Source organism: Mesoplodon mirus (assembly GCF_964341445.2).
Source record: "Mesoplodon mirus genome assembly, chromosome: 5".
Taxonomy (NCBI): Eukaryota; Metazoa; Chordata; class Mammalia; order Artiodactyla; family Ziphiidae; genus Mesoplodon; species Mesoplodon mirus.
Genome location: NC_138980.1, coordinates 119,257,506 through 119,275,644, shown reverse-complemented (window position 1 = coordinate 119,275,644; position 18,139 = coordinate 119,257,506). Strand labels below are relative to the sequence as shown.

At 40.2% G+C, this 18,139-nt stretch overlaps 1 protein-coding gene across 5 annotated transcripts in view; it reads right to left on the bottom strand.

The window, feature by feature from the left end:
* SSBP2 (single stranded DNA binding protein 2) overlaps positions 1–15,063 on the bottom strand; it is a gene marked incomplete at its 3' end in the record, with an annotated part of 303,480 nt that extends 288,417 nt beyond the window's left edge. For 2 of the 5 annotated variants that reach the window (XM_082622328.1, XM_082622327.1), the window contains exon 1: positions 14,901–15,060. In XM_082622328.1, the coding sequence (XP_082478454.1) occupies positions 14,901–14,962 (62 nt within the window). In that variant the 5' untranslated portion in view covers positions 14,963–15,060. Of the gene's footprint in view, positions 1–14,900 lie in introns of all 5 variants that reach the window. The other 3 variants (XM_082622326.1, XM_082622324.1, XM_082622325.1) reach the window with 3 other exon arrangements.
* Between the last annotated feature and the right edge of the window lie 3,076 nt (positions 15,064–18,139).

The window sequence follows — 18,139 nt, the reverse complement described above, 5'->3', positions numbered from 1 at the left end:
AGACCGGGGCACGAACCCGTATCCCCTGCATCGGCAGGCGGACTCTCAACCACTGCGCCACCAGGGAGGCCCCACAGTGGCTATTTTTGTCTAAATAGGGCCTTGAATACTAAGTAGTACTTATTTCAACTAGTTGAATTTCTATGCATTTAAAGACGTGAAACTTGTTCTCTGAGTCCTGCAAAGGAAGTGCGAAAAATTTTAAACATCATCAGTCTTGCAATTATCTGAAAAAAAAAAGCAAATGTTTAACTACAGATACCATCAGAAATGTGCATGTTATATCATAAATACCCATTCATTTAAAGTAAATGGACAAAAGGATGATATTTTCTGATTAGAATAGAGAGTCAAGACCCCCCCCCTTTTTTTTTTTTTTTTTTTTTTTTTTTTTTTTGCGGTACGCAGGCCTCCCACTGTTGTGGCCTCTCCCGTTGCGGAGCACAGGCTCCAGAAGCTCAGGCTCAGCGGCCATGGCTCACGGGCCCAGCCGCTCCGCGGCATGTGGGATCTTCCGGGACCGGGGCATAAACCCGTGACCCCTGCATCGGTAGGCGGACTCTCAACCACTGCGCCACCAGGGAAGCCCAAGACCCTTTATTTTAATTAAAGCTACTTAAATGAATTGGTAGGTGGTGTGGCAAAGTAACACCAACCTGTATCTGATTCTTTGCCTTTTACAATATTTTAACCATATGGATGAAAAGGTCATTGTTTAATTTGTTGTATTACTTATGTATTAACAATAAGAGAAAATGTGGTAAAACAGAAAACACAGCAAAATATCTCTATGCAATCTTTAATACTTTAAAGGGCTGGTAAACTTAAAATAAGATATGTTTCATCTTGGTTTCCATTTGCAGTTTGACAAAAATATCTCCCTCCCTCTACTTTACTCTAAATGACAGCAGGCTACTATAACATGTACACAATTCTTCTACATTTCAAAGTTCCTAGCCTTGCCAAGGGGACAAACAAAGTAGATGAGAAGTATATCCATAACATCAACAAATTCTCAGTATACACCATGTAGACAACCAACCAGCAATGGAAATGGACTTAGAAAGTCTCATAACTCTATTAAACAGAAAGATTTTTCTATATTTAAGAAGTATTTATAAGGAAAACATTTAAAGATGGTATGCTACCCTCTTAAGCCAGTACCCTCATTGCCTTTCCAGTCAGTAACTGGTTATCTTACAACTGGTATCAAGACCACTGCCCTTACTGGAAGATTTTTCAAATAAATGCCATTTTATTCAAGTTCCCAAGAGAAAAATCAAATTGACCTACATATGCTCCTCACTGCTGATTTTAAATGAATATAAGCATGCTAAACTAATGATCAAATGAAAGTACTTAAGAATTTTGCTTAGAACAGCAATGGTTGTAAACTTTAGTTAATTCATTTCATGTTGGATGTTGCAACTATTTTAAATATATATTGACAAACCTTAATTTATTGTATCTTTTATAACTATATAACAAAAAGTAAATAACAATCTTAAACCTGTCAGTTACATTTCAAAGCTCTAATGAAACAGTCATGAGATTTATGTAAAAGGCAAATATGCTATTAATGATATGTTATACAGAACTAATTCTTATACTTTAAATTTTTTAAATTCAAATATACTTTTAAATAAATAACAGATAAGAAATTAGTATTTTACAAATGACAATTAACAACATATTTTGTAAACTACTGACAGGGCAGTGGCTGGATTCAATGCCCTTTTTCAGAATTCCCACAGCACCCTCTGCATACCCATTATACGGTGTGTTACCCAGAGTGGTGATCACTGGTAGTGACCCTCCTCTGGGCAGTGAGTCCTAGTGGGCAGAGACTACTGTGTTATTCAGATCTGACTGAAGAAGGCTCAACAGAGGCTGACATATCAGAGACAGTTAGCATTTCTTAAATGAGTAAGAAATGAGAGCAGAAACCAGAAGGAATATTATCCCCACCTCATAAAATGTATACAAATTTATAGTACCATAAAGTAGTTAAACAGGTTTTAAAAACTAATTTTAAGTGCTAAGACATGGAAACAACCTAAATGTCCATCGACAGATGAATGGATAAAGAAGATGTGGCATGCGTATACAATGGAATATTACTCAGCCATAAAAAGGAATGAAATTGAGTTATTTGTAGTGAGGTGGATGGACCTAGAGTCTGTCATACAGAGTAAAGTAAGTCAGAAAGATAAAAACAAATACCATATGTTAACGCATATATATGGAAAAAATGGTACTGATGAACCTAGTGGTAGGGCAGGAATAAAGATGCAGATGTTGAGAACAGACTTGAGGACAGGGACGGTGGAGGGGGGAGGCTGGGACGAAGTGAGAGAGTAGCACTGACATATAAACACACCAAATGTAAAATAGATAGCTAGTGGGAAGCTGCTGCATAGCACAGGGAGATCAGCTCAGTGCTTTGTGACCAACTAGAGGGGTGGGATAGGGAGGGTGGGAGGGAGACTCAAGAAGGAAGGGATATGGGGATATATGTATGCATATAGATGATTCACTTTGTTGTACAGCAGAAACTAATGAGACATTGTAAAGCCATTATACTCCAATAAAGATGTATTTTAAAAAAACCACTAATTTTAAGAGCTATTTTGACCAAACCCAACTATTCAAAAAGCTCTATTTTCTCAGGCCATTCTATACAAAGAACTGGAAGAGTTATTTCAAATGCATAAAAACTTGAACACTGTCCTGGGTATTCTCCATTGGCCCTGCCTTTCTGCCCTGCTGTGACCAGGAAGGCTGATCTCTATAGAGTGTATCACCTCAGGTCCCTTACACTATGGCTCCCAGTTGGGCTCTACAGAAAGGAGGCATCAGCTGATCAGAGGGCAGGAGAAGAAAGAAGATCCCCTCCCTGCCAGGCCTCCAGCCTCTGTTTACAGTGGGTCTGACCATGGCTGTGGTCCCCATCATAAAACCACAGCTCCAGGAGAGTAGCTTTTCTACAATGACCATAGTGTTCATCAGATTCTGGTAACTGCTCTCTCTCTTTTCCCCTCAGACCTAAGAGGGGTAAAAAGCTTCTCTTGTTCCTAAATCCTGGGTGTTCCTCTATCCCCAGTGGGTTTTTTGTTGTTGTTGTTGTTGTTTGCGGTACGCGGGCCTCTCACTGTTGTGGCCTCTCCCGTTGCAGAGCACAGGCTCCGGACGCGCAGGCTCAGCGGCCATGGCTCACGGGCCCAGCCGCTCCGCGGCATGTGGGATCTTCCTGGACCGGGGCACGAACCCGTGTCCCCTGCATCGGCAGGCGGACTCTCAACCACTGCACCACCAGGGAAGCCCACCCCCAGTGGGTTTTAATCATGCACATACCTAATTAAACTCTCTTTAATTATTCTTTTAAGGTAGCTATCCTACTGGGGATCTGACGAATACAAACACAGAAACATTTTACTAACTAGCAGCATCTTTGTCAGTCATTGCTATATCATGGGCTATTGCTAATGATATCCCCATCTTACAGAAACGCATCATTTTTTTGGTGTTAACTAACTTTATTGTTATAATCATTTTGTAATATATACACATATCCAATAATCACAATATAAACCTTAAACTTATACATGTTGTATGTCAATAATATCTCAAAAGCTGGAAAACAAAACAAAAAACCCAAGTTTTATATTAAGTATTTCTCAATCCAAAACCAGAAAAACTGTCTGAGCTTCACCTTGGACATAGCTTGGTATTGCCAGCTTGGTATGGTCAAGGTAGACTCTTCTGAGGTGCAAAAATTCTGTGTATTAGTTTCCTACTGCTACTGTAACAAATTCCTACAAATTTAATGGCTTGAAACAACATAAATTTATCATCTTATAGTACTGGAGGTCAGAAGTACTAAAATCAAGGTGTTGGGAGGGCTCTGTTTCTTCTGGAGGCTCTAGAACCCATTTGTTTGCCTTTTCTAGCTTGGTAAGGATGCCAGCATTCCCTGGCTCACGGTCCCATCCTTCATCTTCAAGACCAGCTGCATCTTCCAAAACCAGATCTTCCCATCTCTTTCTCTGCTTCTGTCACCACATGGCCTTTGCCTGACTCTGAAACTCTTGTCTCTCTCTTATAATTGTGATTACACTGAGCTCGTGCAGATAAGCTAGGTAGGAAGTAACCCATATCAAGATCCTTCATCCAAGATCCTGAACTTAGTCATGTCTGCAAAGTTCATTGTACTAGGTAACATATTCACAGGTTCTAAGGGTTAGGATGTGGACATCTCTGAGTCACCATTATTCAGCCTACCATAGTCAGTAAAAATCCAAGGTGCTGGTTGGAAAAAAAATCAAAGATTGGAAATGGAAACATCATTTAATGTTTTAGTAAAAACTTGCCTATACTCTAATCCTTTTGGCCCTGAATCTGTAAGTCCAACTCACTTACAAAACTGACCAGTACCAATCTGAATTAAAAATGAATTAGTAAGTCATTTCCCAAAATAAACTTCTACCTGAAAACTATTCCTAGTATATACATACACATATGTATATTGTGTAAATGTATGTATTTTATGTAAATGTAATGCATTTTATGGTTAAAAAAAGAAAAAAAAACTCACTGAAGTTTTTTTCATTACAATATTTCTAAATGAAAGAATAATAATATCAGTCTCTCAGGTTAATTCAGGGGAAAAAATGCCTATTGAAACACCTTTAATAGCTTCCTAGTAATAGCTATTGCTTAAATGCACTGATAAAGTATAATAATTTTAATCCAATTATAAATGACAGCGCATCACACTGTAAAAAAAATGAAACAAAGGAATTGTTTCTATTTTTTCTAATAGTCAGTACTACAGAAATGACTATGTAATAGATTCAATATGGTTGTACTATTGCTCCTGGACCACATGGAACTTTCCAGATGCCCTAGTCCAAAAACAAACAAAAAAACCAATAGGCCATATGCTGGTTGGAAGAGAGAAGTAGAATAAACTCATAATTAGAGGAGAGAGTATTTTTTCTACACATTACGTATTCTTCTATTTATTTCTGCCTCTAAAATTTACCAAGTAAAGTAATTTATGCCAGATTACTTTGCCTCTAGATACAGAAAGAAGAATGGAGAAACAGCTCCACCTGAAATTATAACCTGAGCTCTTAACTGGCATCTTCCTCTCTGACAAGCATTACATCCAAGTTGCTAAATCTCAGATACCAGCTAAAGAATTTGGAGCTATTTGTGGAACACTCTGGGTAGCTGTAATTCTGCCCACCTTCTTAGCAACTGTAAAATGTTTTCTTTAACCTTTTTCCTTAACCTCTCTCTTCTTGAGTGCATCCAACCCCAAGTAAAAATGGTGGATATGTGTAAAGAGAACTATCCACGCAGTCCCCTCCCACTCACCACCCTCACAACTCCCATTATTTTTTTTCCCGTATGAAGCAATGAAACACAGTGAGGCAAGATGTTTAAAATGGGTAGTGGAGTCAGAAACCTGGGTTTTAATCCCTACTATGCAATTTACTACACAGCCTTGGACAAGGTATATAACCTCACTGAGACTCAGTTGCCTCCTATGTAAAATGGGGCTTATATCAACGTTATGAAGTTGTTGAAGTGATTAAGCAGGAAAAAAAGCCAGACACAAAAAGACAAATATTGCATAACTACACTTATACAAAGTATCTAGAACAGTCAAATTCATTGTTACAGAAAACAGAATGGTGGAGGGGCTGGGGGAAAGGGGAAATGGGGAGTTAACACCATAAAAACAAAAACAAAAAAACTAATGTTCTATCAATAATCCATATCAAGAAACTTTCTCTTCCTTATTGGAGAGAGGCACAAAAGGAAAAAACCACTACCTCAACTCTCCAAATTGAAGCTAATTGGCAAAAGAATAGAGCTCATCAACCAAAATTAGCCTAAGTCTTCATTCGAGTATTGACATAAACTTTTAACTGTCTTCTAGTCCATGATTCTCTGTTGCATCAAATCCATACCTAAGCCTTCTTAAAATATGTATGAATCTCTTATTGTAAAAGAGGCAGCTGTAGTATAATTTATGAAAGAAACACTAACCTTGGAACCAAAAAAATCTAAATATGACTAAGCTCTGCCACATATTATCTGTATTACCTTAGTTGGGTAAGTCAATCTCCATGTACAAATCTCTACAGTCAATGGGAATTATCACCTACCTCACAGAATTATTGAGAGATTTAAATAAAGCATATTAAAATACCTTGAAACTCTAAAGTATGATTCCATTTATATTATTAAATTTGCTGAAACACAAAAAAGATTATTCTATCAAAAATTCATATTAAAAATATACACATATTTCATACTAATACAACTAGGTAATCTCCTGTAGTCCTGAAAGCCACAGACAATACTACTAAATGCCTATATTATAGAAAACTCTTCTTTAGGAATTACATATTAATCCTGATACTAAATATTAGAAATATTTGGGGAGAAAATGAGCTAGATACAGTGATATCCTGTTGTGATATATTTATAACAGGTTACATCCTTGATCCATTTATTCCACAAATATCTAATCAGAACTCCAAGCACTGTGCTAAGCAGTGAGACTACACTGGTGAAGACAACCATGGTTCTTCTCGTCAGGGAACTTCCAATCTAACCAGAAGATGAGACATTAAACATCACACAAATAATCCATAAATTTGTGACAGATGTGAAAAAGGAAAAGTAGAGGTTGCTATGAAGCACAGAGTAAGGGGGTCTAATCCAATCTGGGAAATTTATGAGAAATAATTAGCCAGTTGTACCATCCTTTGTCAACCCAACAGGCTTTAAGTGTTTAATAAATCTTAGCTATTTCTACCATCAACATTATTATAAAGGCCATTTGTTCCACTCTCATTAGGAACAACTATATCCCTAGGGTTTAGAAGATAAGAGATATGCAACCTTATTATTTAGGAAAACCCAGATAAACTAAACCCCACCCAATTCCTCAATAAAAACCAAAACCAGGCTCTAGAAGGCACAGCTTCATCCCAATTCTGACTCATATTTTACATATCCTTGAGCAATTATGCCAATGCTGAGAGGTTACCTCAATGGCAGTTTAGACCTGTCTAAAATGCTCTTAACCCCAAATCTTCTCATGACTGATTCTTTCAATATTACTCAGGTTTCTGCTTAAACGTATCCTCCAGGAACCTTTCCCTGACCACCCAATCTAATGTAGCCTCCCAGTCACTCTCTATTATTACACCACACTACTTTATTATTTTTTAGCACTTATGACTACCTGAAATTGCCTACTATATTTATTTACTCATTTATTATTATATGTTTCCCCTTCAAACTTGAAAGTAAGTTCCATAAGGCAGGGACCCACTTTATTCTCTCCATATCCTCAAGATACATCTTCCTTGCCAAAGACCTCCAGTTCTGTTTAGGTAGTCAGGTACAAAGGAGAAATGTTTCCAGCCCACAGGATGACTGATTTAAGCCAATTATTGTAATCCCATTACCTTTGCCAGTAACTGGTTTAGGAGAGGGAATTTTACAGTTTTCTTCAATAAGGCATAAGAAGATATCTGCTAAGCACCTCCAGAAAAGGTTTTCTCTCTGATTAATGAGACATAAAGGGAAAACCTTGCCCTTTTTCCTACCTTCATACTTGGTTGTGTGACAAAGTGATACTGGGAACCTGATGCAGGGATGCTGCATTCATGAGAGGGAAACCATGATGATGGCAGAGAAGCTGATCTCTTGGTGTTCTTGATTCCCTGAATCAACTCTGAAACTACCTCCTTCCAGACATCCTGTTACGTGAGATTTTAAAGCCCTGATCAATTAAGCCATTTTCTATCTCCTGTTTTGATACCTGCCCCCAAAAGCACAATAAACTCTTAAGCCTCTGTTTCTCCTGTAACATTAACAGAAAATAGTACCTACAGTCTAGTGGATTCTTGAGGGGATTAGATGAGACAATGCAAGTAAAGTGCCAAACAGAAACAAAATACTGTCAAACAACAGTATTTGCTGTTATTGTTACTATTAAACATTAAACTTACTATGACAAAACTCCACAAGCTCTTTATGTAGTACTTAGGATTTTGTTATTTTACAGAAAACATTCATTTAGTCCTGTTTAAATAAAATCATTTTTAATAAAATAATTCATTTACCTCGCTTTCTTCCATCAGTAAAGAAGCTTTTGGTTTTTTTTCTCAAGTTTGAAGTAGGTAAAAAGAAGAATCAAGGCAAATATCAGATCACTGAAGAAAAATAATCATTAATTTCAGGTGAGACCCTGTTTTTAGCATCAACTCCTCCCTTAACTTAGACACGGACAGAGTCTCATAAAAATTTTCATCTACTTACCTTCACAAATATTTCATCAGTATTTTAATATAGCTTAGATTATACTAATTAAAAATTTTTAATATTTTAGTAACTAAAACTATATTATAGTTATTTAAAAATTCTTTTAAAAAGAAGAAAAAATGAAGTGTTATACTTCAGTTGCTACAATTTTTTCTGTGCTCAACTACTTGTTTGATATGCCATGAAGCAAAATTAATACAGAAGATCAAAAATAAGAAATTGCTAGGTCATTGGTTCAAGCTCACTCCAGCTGAATTGCGATTTAAAATGTTATGATGGCTCATTACTGTCGGAAAACTGTATGGGTCCTACATGAAATAGAATAATCAAAATTCTTAAAGTGAAATATGAGGGTAGTTTTGTCATTACTAAAGAAGTGACACCAACTAAATTGTCTCTTTTAAAGATGAACAAAGAACAAATATTAAATCCTTCACTGTATTGGAAATGCCCAGGCTCTTATGAGCCCAGATAAATTTCTGGTTCTGTTAATATTACAAAAACATTATTAGTTCCACTTTGGAACATTTTTCTGCCTATTTTTCAACATCTCACACAGTGACTAAGATACACAGTTTGGGGAAGAATAGCCTCTACAATTTCTCTAACACTACTGAAAACAAGTAGGATATAAATCTTGGCAGACCATCCTTCAGATCACTCTTTATAGTATACATGGGGTTTTGGTACAGTAATCAAATAACTCTCAGAGTGCAAGTCATAAGTCATGTGAAGTCTAGTCGTATACATATGTTAACAAAACCTTACATTAATAGATATTACATATGTAAAATACATATTAAATCTGATAAGCAAAGTTTAAAATCTAAATATAACCACTTATTTTTTATCCCAAACTCTTTTCAGATTTTAACAAATATATCCTATTCTATTGTTCTAATGCTATTTTAAGGCCCTCCTTTGAGAAACAGTAAGTTATTAATAAAATTAATATTTTAGCATGTTTACAGAGGCTCACATACTACTAAGCAACAATATGTCACTAGTAAAATATTTTATATCATTCCCATACCAATGTCAAAGCAATAATGTACACACAATAGTAGAGAATATCCCCACATATTCCAAAATAAAATTATAATTATTTTCAATACATATTTTAAACTATACATTCCAAGAAGTAGTTTCATCTCTTTTAAATCCAATATATTAATCCTCAATCCTATGTCCCAACATTAATATAACAGTTGTGATCTCTATGGAAGAGAGAACATTCTAAATTCAAAATTTTTTCCCAAATTTTACTTCTAACTCTATAAACTATTGGGGTGAAGTGTTAATAAATGGCATCCTAGGTATTCCAACCCCCACCCACAGAATATGTTTCAATTTTAAAACAAGATAATTCTATTTTCTAGTAGTAATTGAAGATGTAAGACACATTTACTTCACTACTGCAAAGCAACTAAAACTTGATGCTTTTTTTTTTCATCCTGAATTGATTTTATATGGCAAACTGGCTCTAAAGTATGGGAATAAACCTTTCCATTTTTTTTCTTTCATAGCTCTGAAAAAATACATTTCAAAAATACATTTCAAAATACACTAATACTATTTCTAAGAGTAATAAACCTGTAGATAAACAATACTAAAATTTAACTCTCAACATCTTACGCTTTTTTTCTTCAGGTTTGTTCCTTCAAAAAATCATTTTTTGGATACTCCTAAAATAATGGAAAAGAGATCAATCAAAAGAAAAGCTCCCATAGCTAAGATGACATATTAGATACAAGTATTTTGGAGGAAATATCCTGGGGATTGGGAAGGGAAGAGTCAATTTAATATCTAATAGAAAATTTCATCCCCATAAAGATATTCCTTCATTAGTTTTAGAAATCTTGAATTGCATTAACTGCATTAATGCAATCAAGTTTCTGAAGAGATTTGTATTACTTCACTTGTCTTAACTTTATTTCCTTCAGAAAGGAAGGAAGGAAGAAGAAAAGTTTATCATTTTTAGGGGGACAACTTAATAATAAAATAATAAAAATGCTGGTAGATACTAATCCCTACAAACTCTCTTTTATATGGAATAGTATTTACTTACTGTTTTTCCTAAATTACCAGAATTTATTTGACTAAATTCTATTTCATGTATAAGCATGATAATCTCTATGGAGTAGCACTTAAATGATCTTTAGACTTTAACCACTGAAAAATGAGTATATGTTGTTTTCATAGTTTAAAAACCAAAGTTACTTTTCAGAGCCCCAGGTTAGATGCACAGTTAGATTTCTGCAGTTTCTGACAAGTTTACTTAATATCACTGTTTAGTATATGTACCTTATGTTCAATGTTGCTTTACAGCAGATTCATCTTTCTGTGCTATTACACAATTTTAAAGATGAAATTAGTTTAAGAAAAAGCAGTATCGCAACTCATCTATTTGCAGGTGCCAGTTAATCTTCCTGTGGCAGTGTGGTATACAGAGTAGCTTAAAGTTCAGCAACACTTCATACAGAAATTGTTCACAACTACAATGTCTAATTTCAAAACTTAAGTGATAAAACAAATTTCCGGAAGGAAAAATCTCAAGAAACAACGCTTCTCCATTATTTTAGGCTTCTAACTTTCCCTCCTAAAGTTTGTCTTCCCCACACCATTCACATATCTGTAATCTGTTAAAATGGAGTGTATAAGCATAGGGTGCACCAATGGTTAAAACTGCATATCTGATCAATCTTTACAGTCTGTTATACCTGATTATGTAATGCTGTTCCCTAAATCTGTAGCATTCTACCCTAAATCAAGAAAGTAATCTGTGATAGTGAAAAAAAAATGTATCTTTCATCTTCCACTACAGGTTTTAAGCAGAGATATCTTTGTTAGAAATCCAGCTAGTAGTGTACCCCTGGGCAAAGTTACTTAACTAGTCAGAGTCTTCTTATTTCTTTAGTGGAGAAAAAAAAAATCACTACCTTGCAGAATTGTTGGGAGAATTAGAGAAAATATATATAAAGTGCTGAACACAGTGACTGACACATAGAACGACAAATAAATAATGATTACTGTTTTGTTGTTAGCGGTTATTTTTGAAATACACCTAGGCTAGAGAATATGGAATTCAAACTTCCAAAGTTCTTATTTTGGAGGTCATTGGAAAAAAAATTTCACATTGAAAAAATGCCCTTGAGTCTAACATCTTCATTTATTCAACACTATTTGGTGCTTTTGACATTTGAAGACACTATTTTTAATGTCAAGGATACCTCAGAGAAGAAATTGGAAGTATTATCCCTTGCCCTCAAGAAACTTACATTTTAGAGGAAGATAGACATTAACCAATTCCACAGTTACTTAATGGCAATTGGGATTGCAGTGCAGTGTTACAAAGAAGACCTGCTAAAGGGGTAAATGACCTAACAGGATCAGAATTTAAATTTCTACACAAACATCCCTCCTCCCTCCAAGGGTTTTCAATCACTCTCTCTATAATTAAACCTAATCCAAACTTTTGTATAGACTTGATCTGTCTGGCTTTTAAAACAATAAAATCAGTAATTAACCTGACTTCAGCCATTTTTATGTTCAGAACTGTATAGTGAAAATATAGAACCTGTGTAAAACCTACAAATTAATTTCAAGTATTCCATATAATGACTTCTTAACAAAAGAGAAAGCAAAGATATAATATAGGTAAGGGTCTGTCTGATATTTACTATGAACTCACTGGAAAATACATTTCTTGATAGATTATAAAACCAATATTTTTATTTTATGTGCATGCCATTATTTTTAATAATGACTCAGTTTTCAGAATGTTTTTATTAGAGTAAAATAAATATTTACATATTCATTACTGAAAAACATTTCTGTGACTTTTAAGGCCGGTACAATTCTGATCTGCTTACTAACAGAGCATTTGTCTTCACTCAGGTACCTTTTAAAATCTGCCACCTTAAAAATTTTTTTTTTTTTTAAATCTGGGGGCATCCATTTTAAAGACAACTTCAAGATTCCTATCTTCAGAACTCAGTAGGTTGTTTGTTGTAGAATAGTGCCGTTAAAGTCCCAAGTACACATAAAGGGAAAAAATGAGTGATCAGATCAACTCTCCCAGCAAAATGAAACTAAGTCTATTCCATAAAACAGAATCTATCTCAATGTTTGTCTTAGATTCAAGCTACATTCACCTAGAAATTAATGCAACGACAATTAACCCAGAACAGTCATTGTCAATTCTCCAAAAGTGGCCTCTTCACCTGTATTTAGTTCATAAGGCAAACCAGTCCAAGATTCCTGCTGCCAATTATAATGAATGGAAGAAATATATTTAAATCAAACAGCACCATCTAGCAGAACCGTCACCACTTTGCTCACAAGAGTAGATGTTACTTGGTGTTCAGTTTGGTAGATTTGACAGCAAAATGGCAATATCACAGAATTAGAGCTAGAAAGGACTACAGACACACCAGGTTCAACTTCCTCATTAGTGTATTAGATACTTAAAAATTTTTTTTACAAAGTTATCAGAATATAGATTAAATTCAGCCACTCCTGGAAGTTCAAGCAAAATAAAAAATTACTTTAATTCTCAAATTCAACCGCTCCCCAAATAAATAAGATTATACCTCAATACACATTTCAATTCCTTCACTTCCAAAAATGTGAAATCCAAATACTCTGTAATCATTAAAACATCTTCCCTAAATGTCTCTATTTTCTCAGATATATTGCAACCAAATAATAAATGCACATAGATTAGGCTATTTCAAAACTTCAATTCCAGAAACTTGCTGTTTCTTAACCAAGCTATAATGCTAAGCCTTTTACATACTCCTTGTCACAGCAACAACATCCTGAATATAACTCAGAAAATACCTCTGGGGGGGGGGGCGGGAAACACCTCTCCGTTAATTTTTTTTGTTTTGCCACATCAAGGCCTGCCTCCCCTAAATCCTATAGGAATTATGTGTGTTGCTGCCAACACGAAGATTAAGAAATGCTCCCATCCCTAGGGCACAAGAAACTTTCAGGAGACGACTACTAACTGCCTCAAGCTAGGAGGGAAACTCGGTAGTTTGCACGTTCGGTTTTTATTTACGCAGCTGTTTCCGCGCGCAAGGTAACTAAAGCAGCTTTTGAGAGATGCTCTCAGACTTTTACCCAGTCTGAACCCCTAGGAAAGGCAGAGCGCGTCCAATGACAAGGATACACTTCACCCTCAGAGTGGAGGTGGTTACTGGGAATCACTGTAAGATCTGCTGTACAGAAAAGAGGGGTTCTTCCTCAGTGGTCACAGTCACTATTCGCTCTCATTGTTAGTAACAAGCAAATCACAGTTACAAGTACATAAGAATAGCAGCAAACAACCCTGCCTCGCAGCTTGCCGTGACCGTGACATCCCAGGCCGGGAGGGGCTCTTTTCTCGCCAGCCTCCTCTGGGCTCCCACCGAAGTTAACACCTGTATCTCCCCGCCACCCCGACCAAACAACTAACTCCTCCCCGCATCCACGCTTCTACCCTCCCCGCAAGTCCCCGTTCGGACCACTGCCCCCTCCCCACCGCAGACCGCCCTCCTCGCGCCGGCCGCCGCGGCTCCCACGGCTACCCCTCCGCGCCCCGCGACCCCCGCCCGGGCCGCCGCCCGGGCCGCCGAGGCCCCCAGACGTTTGGGAGGTTGCAAGTCTCCAAAAAAAGTTCTCCATTCGCCGACGCCGCGGAGTTGGGTCGCCTGAGAGCGGCAGAAACGCCAGCCTACCCCCAGCAGATCCCGCTTCTCGCCAGCACACTTTTCCTCACAGGGAACTCGGTCTTAGACTCCCAAACTTCAGCGGCGCCCCTGGCGCCCCCTGCCCGGGCTCCGCGAGGCGCGCGGGGATGAGAATGCCGCGTCTCTCCGCCCGCCGGAAAAAGCCCCGACGCCCACCCGACCCACGGCCGCACACGCCCTCCGCGCCCCGCGCGCGGCTCCGCGCCCGGCGGGGCCCCGCTCGGCCGCTCCGCGCCCGGCTTCCGCCCGCCGCGCGCCCGGCACCGCCGCCCTCGCCTTGCTCGGCGCACCCGGCCCCGAGTCCCGGCGCCCGAGCCCCCGCCGCGGCGCCCCTCGCACTGCCGGCCGCTCGCGCTGCCCTCCCCGCCAAACACCCACATTCCCTCCGCTTGCCCTCCTCCACGCAGCTGCCCTTTCTCCCCCTACCCGCGACCCACGTAGTCTCTCCGCTTCCCGCAGCCCCGGACCCCAGCTCTAAAGTTACTTTGTGAGAAGGTGAACCCGCGGGTTATTTCCCTCAGTCACCCAAACAAGTTTCCAATCCCCGCCACCAGCACCGCCGCCGCCCCCGATACACTCGCTCCCTCCCGCCGCCAGACCCCAGGGCCGCTCGCCCCGCGCGAGCCACTCCTGGGAAACAGCCGCTCCCCGCACCGCATGCCCCACCTCGCGTACCCCTCCCCCTGCCAGCCCACCCCAGGCTCTCCCCGGGCGGAGAGTGTCTGTGTGTCTCCGAGAGAGTGTGCGAGTGCGTGCGTGTGTGTGTGTGCGCGCGTGTGAAGGCGGAGGTGGGTGAGAAGCGGAGACACTTACTTCTCCCGGGCCTGGCTGTCGGACGGGACGGCGCTGCTGTTACTCTTGCCTTTGCCGTACATGCTTGTGCCGAGAGCAGCTCCCACTGTCACGCACCTGTCAACCCATCACAGCCTCCCCGGGAACAGCCCCGTCCCCATGGCGACCCACGCAGCTACCCCCACTATTGGCCGCCCCACGGCAAAGCTCCACCCCTTTCGCCCAGGCAACGCAGGAGACTGACAGGCCTCCCCCCTCCCTCCGGCCTGCCGAAGCGCGCGGCGGCGGCTACAGCCTAAGCGTCAGTCTCCTCCCTCCTTCCCTCCCTCCCGGGTTCCCTCCCTCCTTCCCTCTCCGATCTCCTCCCTCCCCCCGCTCTTCTACCCCCCTCCCCCCTCCGAACCCCGGCGCAAGGGGGGAATTAGAAACTGCTCTAGAAGGATTTTAAACAACTGGCTGTTCTCTCCGTCGCCGCCCCTCCCCCCGCGCCGCCCGCGCTCGGCTCCTCACTGGAGACAAGGCGCTGGGAGGAGGGGAAAGTGCGGCCTGGAGTCTCTGGCAGGAGCCGGCGGAGCTGGAGCCGTGGCGGCCCCAGACTTCTGGGCGCCCGCCGAGTACACAGGCAGACCTACGGCCCCAGCCACCGTGGGCCCCCCCCCTCCACCAGCCCCTTTCTCCCGCTCCTCTCCTGTCTGTGACCCCGCGCCGGTACCCAGGATTGATCTCTGCCGCCCTCGGCCCTACTCCCTGTGGTGTCACCCTCCGCCCTGCTCCCAGAGGGCCGGCTGGCGAGGGACACGCGCGCCGTTCCCTCGACCTGCTGGCTAAGCAACCGGGAGGGACTCGCCTTCCCTCCCGGGGAGGGACTGAGCCTCCGGCACTTGGCGCCGCTGGGATGGCGTCGCCTGGCCCCTGGGGCCGCGCCCTGCAATCTGGGGGAGCACTCTGCTAGGGCCTGCCTCCCAAAGATGGCCCGGTGACTCCTGGGGACTCAGTGGCCTCCATCCTGTCCCCCTAAGACCGGAGGCCCGCGGCGCACCACGCACCAGCTTCCCTGCCAGATCTGCTGCAGAAAAGAACTCCAGGTATCCCCACCTGGCCTGCTTTTCCAGCCTTTGTCGTTAATGCCAACTCATGCTGACCTTTGGAGTGGAAAGGGCCATAGAAGGCCTTTAAAGACATCCCTGTCCTTGTCCAGCAGCATAGGCCCCAGCTGCGCTCCAAGGTGTGCAAAGATGTGCCAGAGCTGAAAGGCTGCCCCAGAGTATTTCTGGATCCAAGCCCCTAATCCCATTTCAGTAAATGCGCAAAAGTTTCTAAAACACACACAACCTGGTTCCCAGTTGAACTCCATCCTTTACCTCGTGGAGATCCTTGGATGTAAAATCAGACAAAGTGCAAATAGGGTTAAAAAGAAGAGATGGGCATCAAACAGGGAGTGAGAAGGGAAGAGTGGTGCAAATGGGGGTCGGTCGGATGGGGGAAGACATCAGGAAAGGATGAAAAGACATGGAACAGCTATGGGAGGGGAGAGGAAAGGATTCAAATGGAGGAAGGTACCTTTCTATTCTGCACATACAGCTTTAAGCTTTTAGTAGTAGGATCATGAAAATGTATATGGAGAAACGGAAATAGATGGAATTGAAAGAAATGGGCTTGTGTGGGCATTGACAGCAAGTGATAGGAATAAAACATCAACAGAAGGTTAAGGAAAGGCAGTCAGTAAAAATGAGAGAATCAGAAAAGGTGCTGGCAACCAGACATAAATCAAACACTGGGGAAAATGAAGAGAAAGGACCTGCCATACTGGTGTTAAGGAAAATGAAAAAAAAAAAATTGGAAAAGGTAAAGTGTAAAAGATAGGTAAGAAGAATAACAGAAACAGGATTAAATGAAGTAGCCATAGAATATGATAACAAAAGCTGACGAAAACAAAAGAGGATTGACTGATATAAAAGATATAAGAAAAATAAACATGCGTTTTTAAAAGGACAAAAATTCAGCCAATAGAAGTGAAGATAAAGTGATAAAAGTCACAGTGGCTTAAATTGATTGATTTTCAAGAGAAGTAATTTGCCATTCCTTACTCAAAATTCTCTGTTTACAATGACCTGCAATGATTTGGTGTTGGGGACATGGTATTCATGGGCTCTGAAAACTGGAAGGCGTAATAACCTCTCTTGATGAACTTTTGTTCAAAATGCTCAAATGTTATTAGGCTGCCACTCTTTATAAACTCTTCCTTCAAGGTTAGCACTGTGTAATTTGTTGTTCAATTATCTACTTCCATTAGCTTTAACCCAGAAAATTATTAGCATCTCCAGGCTCTATCTCCCATAGAATGTTCCCTATAAGGTGCTGCTTTGAGAATGCTGTCAAGGAGGGAGCTCTGGCAGCTGCTGCCCACACCTGGAATAAGGTAAGGTTTCCATTTAAAACCAAGAGTGGGTTTTATACTATTATCTAAAAACAAATTCGATATTATCTTTGCTCTGCTGATGGGATTCTCTCTGATTCTCAGTCACAGCACATTAGAATTGCCTTAGGAGAATTTATTTCTTTTTTGTTGGTTTTTGTTTGTTTGTCCCAGACTAACTAAATCAGAAACCTTGGAGATGGACCCAGGCATTTGTATTTTTTATAAGCCCCAAGTGATTCTTATATGTAACTAGGGCTGTTGAACTCTGGTCTTCAGTATCCATTTAAAGACAGCCAATGGGCACCATCTCTCAGAGCAAGATATTTATGTTGTGGCTATATAAAGCAGATGACCCTCCCCATTTTGGTATTAAGACATCTTTACAGTGGACTTTACTTTCTACCCACTGAGCCAACAAATTTGTTTTAGGATGAAAATGTATGTGTTCTTATAGTACAAGACCACAAATAGTCATGGTTTAATTTGCTGTTTCCTGAAGAGAAAGGAAAATGAAGAAAGAAAACAAGAAAGGCTGTTTGCTGTCTACAGCTGTAAGTTATTCGTTTGATTGGTCTTTACCCAGATTTGTTACATGGAAGAGTCTTGAGTAATGGCATATTTTCTGATATTTAAAAAATAAATAAATTATAGATCTTCACAGTGGGGTATGGAATTCAAAACAATTTGGTCTTAGTATCTGGAAATAATAAAATGCCAAAAGGTCTTAGTTCAGAACTTGCCAAGTTAATGTCAGAGTTACCTTCACAAGAATGTTATCATGCAACAAATATACAAAGTGAAAACATGACTATTCCTCCACATGGTAACCTTACAGCTTAAG